This window comes from Sceloporus occidentalis, unplaced genomic scaffold (assembly GCF_023333645.1).
Source record: "Sceloporus occidentalis isolate IW3139 unplaced genomic scaffold, rSceOcc1.0.p SCAF_19, whole genome shotgun sequence".
NCBI lineage: Eukaryota > Metazoa > Chordata > Lepidosauria > Squamata > Phrynosomatidae > Sceloporus > Sceloporus occidentalis.
Genome location: NW_028316999.1, coordinates 12,507,712 through 12,513,451, shown reverse-complemented (window position 1 = coordinate 12,513,451; position 5,740 = coordinate 12,507,712). Strand labels below are relative to the sequence as shown.

Genomic DNA, 5,740 nt, shown 5'->3' with positions numbered 1-5,740 from the left:
CGTGCTTGACCCCGCCCATTCAAGCCACGGCTGTTGGCCGCTTTTCTCAGGGCGGTGGGCGGCACCATTAGAATTTGTAAACTCGTTTCGTCCAATAGCAGAGGAGCGATGCTGAGCGAGCCAGGATTGGAGGTGGGGAGGGGGTGAATCCAAAGCAGTAGTGAGGCTCTAGTGACTGCGTTCGCTCCCCCCTACGACCATCGTCGCCGTCTTCTTCATCATCCACCGCAGCAGCTACAGGGCGAGGCCACAAACCCCTAGTTCATCATGCCTAAGAGAAAGGTGAGACTAAGCAGGGAACGAGCGAACTAGGCTGGGGCCACATTATTACGTGTCCCCGCTTCGCACGCAGCCCACCCCCCTGTCAGGTCGCCGAGCTCATCGCTTTGCGTGGCTTTTATTTGGCTGTAAATTCAAAGCGAGGATCTCGTGTAACACCGGTATTCCCTCCGCTGTATCTTATTTCGTCATGCGCCCCACCTGCACCCTTGAGATGTGAGACGCAAAGCCTCCTTTAGTCCCACGGAAAGTGCGTGGTGGTGACGGCGGCTTCCATATTTGTTCCGTTCTTGGCCGTGGTGGTTCTTGGTGGAGTGTACAAGTGAAGGGTCCAACCCCCACCCCACCCGTGTCACTGTCTGCGTGGTGGGTCTGATACAGTGAACGACAGGGCCTACTTCTACCCCCCATCATAGTGGCTATTTAAACCGGTCCCCTGCTGCCCCATCGCAGCACGCTGTGTCCTCGCCTGAAACTTCTTGACAAGTTTCCTGGGTCTCTATATATGAGGTCTATGTTATACAAAAGCTTGTCGGTGGTGCGAGATATAATATCTGATTTGTGTTATTATTGTGTTATTCTTCTGTCACTTTCCCCAAATGCCATGTATTGGAATTCAGTACTATGGCAATTGATATATAATAAGTAGTTTATTTGGCTACAAAGTGATGTAAGTCATTTGCTACATCCTGTTGCTTTGTACAAAGAACTTAATGGAAACAGAAAAGAACCATTATTGTTTCTTCTCCAACTGGTAACAAATCCAGATGTGTATGAGAGACACTATGTGATATGACTTGTTGCAAAAAATAACTTCACAGAAATATATATATATATATATATATATGTGTGTGTGTGTATATATATATATATATATATATATATATATATATTTTAAATATAGGCACATTACAAAAGTAAAGGTTTCCTTTTCAGCCGCTTTGGAAAAGCTGCTGCCCAAGCTTACAGCTGTCTTATAGATGCTGCTGCTGATACAGATGTTTCGACTTGATTTCCATTGCTATTATTCTATAATCTTTTCTATAAAGGCCATCCCACGGGTTCCTGTATGTCGCTTTGGAATGATTTAGTCTATTCTTGAATCATCCAAAAGGGTTCAGTAGATGGATTGATTGTGTGGTTAACGTCCAATATCTACCATGTAGGTTTGGAGCGCAACGTAAACCCAGGAATGCAGAATATGCTACCAATCACTAGAAAGAAGCTCTCAAAGCAGTAGTTTTATTCATTTTTTTTTTATTTTGTATATACGGATGTGTGAAACAATAGAGTTTGAATGCTAGACCTTTCCGGCTAGTTGTATCATATTCTTTTCACGGCTTTTGTTTTGCAACTTTTTCAGCATTTCCAAAGAGAATAGGCAGTCACCAGAGCAGGCCTCTTCAGAGGCCAATATATCTGCGAATCCTTTGGGTGCACGCTGTTCAGATTTCCATTTTTGCATTTTTACACGTTCTCTCCATTTAATGTTAATCATGGCTTCTTTTTATCCCGTTAATGTACTGAATATGCTCTGATTCAACTTTCATATACGTCTCTCGCTCTGGAGATCTGCGATGCTTTTCGATTTTGGAGTTTAATATAATTTGCTTTTTAATAAATAAAAAAAATTTCAGTTAAGCAATTCCAGCTGAAAATCCATTTAGCATGAAATGTATTGGTAAAGATCCAGAAATTAGGTACAGGCTATTAATTGTTGATGCTTGGTATTAGATAGCGTAAGAGATGAGGTCTCCATTGTTTTCTATCTGTGACAATCATTTATTTGGAAATAGTATTCTTTTGTTAATGATTTTCTTTCATTAATGATTAATTTGATTTTTTTTTTTGTATAGCACATTTCTACAATTTCATTTAATTATTAAATGGTTGTTTGCCAATATAGCACCAACAATGTATTTACTGTTTGATATAACATAAGTGACAAAGTCAGTTTTGATAGAGGCAAATTAATACAGAAATCCTCTACTCTGGAGGGAATGGGGAGCAGGTGAAACATCAGTTAGAAAGGCAGTAGGTCTACCTATTTAAAGAACTTTCTGAGCATTTTTTTAAGGATATTTTGGAAAATAGTCGTTTGGAGACCTTGAGAGCCAGAGATGGCAACCATCTCTTTAGGGATTTTTTTTATTTTTATCATTCATGTGTTTTTTTTCTTTATTGCAGTCTCCAGAAGGTGCAGAGGGCAAGGATGCAGCTAAAGTAACCAAACAAGAGGTAAATATGTAATTTATGTCGGCTCTCAATGTGCGTATCAGTCCCCCACCCCGAAATCTTAGACTTACTTCCAGTTGTGTTTGGTTTGTCACCTTTGCACCTTTCCCAAAGTATTACATTATTTTATGAGATTTTTTCAGATTCTCTTAAATATCTAACAGGTTAAATATCACAAATACAAGTGAAATTACTAAAAAAAAATCAATACTTTAAAATTATTTAATTTTATTATCATACATATCAATAGGAAAATAATAGAAAACACCTTGTCATGTACCACTGCAGGCATGTTTCTAGCATATTTTGGGTATACATCTAATTCAACCAAACATGGCATACTGATGAGTGATCAAGCATAATGACGAAAATGTACACAATTTACCTTATTACAACAGATGTGCATCAGTTGGCAGAGTTGTTGATGTCCGTCAGAGTAAAAACTTTTCACCAGATGCTGGTGAACAGTAAGTACCTGTGGTACAAGAAATGTTTGACAATGAAATCCGAATCATTGAGCCTTTATTTATCTAAATACCTCACAGAATAATTCTAACTTATGCCTTGGGTTGAGAAATAATGTACCTATTTATTTTCTCTTCTAGCCTACCAGAAGATCTGCAAGATTGTCTTCGGTAAATATTCTATTGGTATTTCAAATCGTTTTTTGGTCGCTACTACTCCCAATTGAGACTTGGAATAAAATGGAAACTAACTTTCTCAACACACCTTTGATTTATATGTGTTTCCAGCTTGATTGTCATTGTCAGTGATGCAACAATAAGAGATCTTTTCAGCCATGAAGAACACAGCCCTTTTTACAGGGTGGTTTTAGAACTATATTCTGTCCTATATAAGTCCTCAGTGTACCAGTTAACATGTTCAACTAGGGCCGTCAATGGGTTATTGTTTTACCTCAGTGTTCAGGTGGTACAGTCTTTCTTTTCCTTCCTTTTCTTCTTTTCCTCTCTTTCCTTCTTCTCAGACCCTTGCCTCTTTCCTCATCCAACAGACCAGGTATCTAAACCTATAAAATATGGACAAAGCTTGACACCTCAGCACTAAACTACACTGATTTTAGTAACATGTTTAAATGAAACAATTTCAAATTCAATTAATTCTAAAAACACAAAAGGGATTCTATTTTTCACTATCCTTTTGCTTTAAAGTGATTTCCTAGTTGCATTTCAAATATGCTTTTTTAAAACAAACATTCTAAATGCCATTTATTTGCCTTTCAGAAACCCGTCCCTCCAAAACCTGAAGCAAAACCTAAAAAGCCAGCAGCCAAGGTAAATTCTGGTGCATACTTTAGCGTATTTTATTTACTTTTGATTGTCCTTATGTTTAGCGACAATTCATATTCAGATTTTCTAAACTGAGCTTTTACCGGGAAGTAAGATATTGCTAAAAACACTACTTTCGTTTTCTTTAAAAATATGTAAAAAGAATTGGATTCTAGAACAATGTTTCATTTTTTTTTCTTCAAACCAAGTGTCCCTAGCATTCAGCATCCCTTAAGCAAGAACCCTAAATATTAAAGGACTACCCAGTCCTATTTTGACATCGGTGCACAACTTTCTAGAATGCAGTATCCTAAATATGTACTTATAGTGCTGAAATGTAAATTACAATTGCATTGCTAGAAAGGCATCCTCTAGTAGTTTAGATTTGCTTTCAGGTGTGTGTGTGTTTATATACACATTTATAATCCTGTGGTTTTTTTTGTTTTTCTGCATGTTTAAACAATAGAAAGAGACAGGAACCAAGGCAAGCAAAGGCGCTAAAGGGAAGAAGGACGAAAAGCAAGAAGCTGGAAAGGAAGGTACTACTACACCATCTGAAAATGGTGAAACTAGAGCTGATGAGGTACATTCCAAAGCGTGAATCAGTGGTGGTGTTATTTTTTTATTTTTATTATCTTACAGCCATTGATTGCATGTCGATAATGCTTCTTTTTATTGCCCATAATGTTATTGCAGATTCGCATCTCTCGCTCAACTGTTAATGTTTCCACATCCAGAGGTGCCCTGCCCAGCACACTGTCAATAAAAGGGCAGATTGAAACAGTGAAAGTTAAGGGTACGGTAGATCATTGTTGTGTGCAGTGAATAGAAAGCTAGTAGTGTGGTGCTATTTCAGGGTGAATATGGAAACAGCCAGGTAAGGCAGTGGATCTCTAAATATTTCAACCCAATCTATTAAACCCGTATTGTTGTTGTTGCTCTTATTATTTAGGCTAGGGACGCGTTTTATGTTTTTCTATGGTAGAGATCTCTTCTAGTCTTCTAACCAGTAGGCTCCTGGCAAGTGGGGTTTGCGGGTAGGCAGAAGCTAGAACACACCTACGTCCAGATTTTTAACTAATGTTTTTTGCCTTCGATCACTTTAGGCACGGAAAACTGAAGGCGATAAGAATGAATGAACTGGTCATGGATATTGAGCTGATTTTACGTACCTCTTCAAGAACTTTAAGAAAAAAAAATATTTTTCTCAAGTATTTTGTAAATGCCAATTTTTTTAGGACTATGGTAGTTTAACTTTTACATATATATATAATGTACATGAACATTTTCTTTCTCATAATCATGCTTTGCTGATGCTCCCCTCTCGTCTGCAAATTTAAAAAATCGAAGTTAGTTTTAGTGAGTGTGCTTGGGGCTGAATTGTATTTTTTTTATTGCTTTGCAAATGGGGGGGAAATGTGTTGTGCATTTGCTGATGTTTTTTACTGTGCATATCTGGATTTTTCCATGCTGTTTTCTATAGCAATAATCAGTGGTGCTTTTGTACTTACGGTTTATGTGGTTTTGATGATGACTAAATTGTTGTGACCATCTGCTGACTGTTCTGGTTCTTTTAACGGTTAAAATAAAAGGTGTACCCTTTTAAACATGCTTATTTTATTGAAATTAAAATGTGTTTTTGTATTAGAAATATAGAATTCAACAGCCGATAAGAACCATTCAGTCCACATGGACTGTTCTTTTGTTCCTGAGTCAAACCTTAATCAGTCCTTGATCTTGTCTTTAGATTCGGGATAGCAACATGCCTCTCTCATTTAGGTTTAATTCTCTCAGTGTATCAGCCTCTGCCACTTCTGCTCTCGCTTTTCTACCGCCCTCTCATTTTAAAAGGACACTCATGTTATAAGTTCACATTTTGTTCCAATTAAAAAAGCCCTGCCTTGTCCCGATCACAACAATTGTCTGTAGGGCTGCAACAA

At 37.8% G+C, this 5,740-nt stretch overlaps 1 protein-coding gene across 2 annotated transcripts; it reads left to right on the top strand.

Moving 5' to 3' along the window:
- Positions 1–267: 267 nt before the first annotated feature.
- LOC149302442 (high mobility group nucleosome-binding domain-containing protein 3-like) lies at positions 268–4,939 on the top strand. 2 transcript variants are annotated; one of them, XM_089482634.1, is made up of 6 exons: positions 268–282; positions 2,467–2,517; positions 3,120–3,149; positions 3,756–3,806; positions 4,267–4,383; positions 4,907–4,939. In XM_089482634.1, exons 1-6 carry the CDS (start codon positions 268–270, stop codon positions 4,937–4,939), a joined length of 297 nt encoding a protein of 98 aa, XP_089338760.1. The 2 variants fall into 2 exon arrangements, with proteins under 2 accessions (XP_089338760.1, XP_089338759.1); XM_089482633.1 differs by lacking the exon at positions 4,907–4,939 and adding an exon at positions 4,497–4,625.
- The last annotated feature ends 801 nt before the right edge of the window (positions 4,940–5,740 follow it).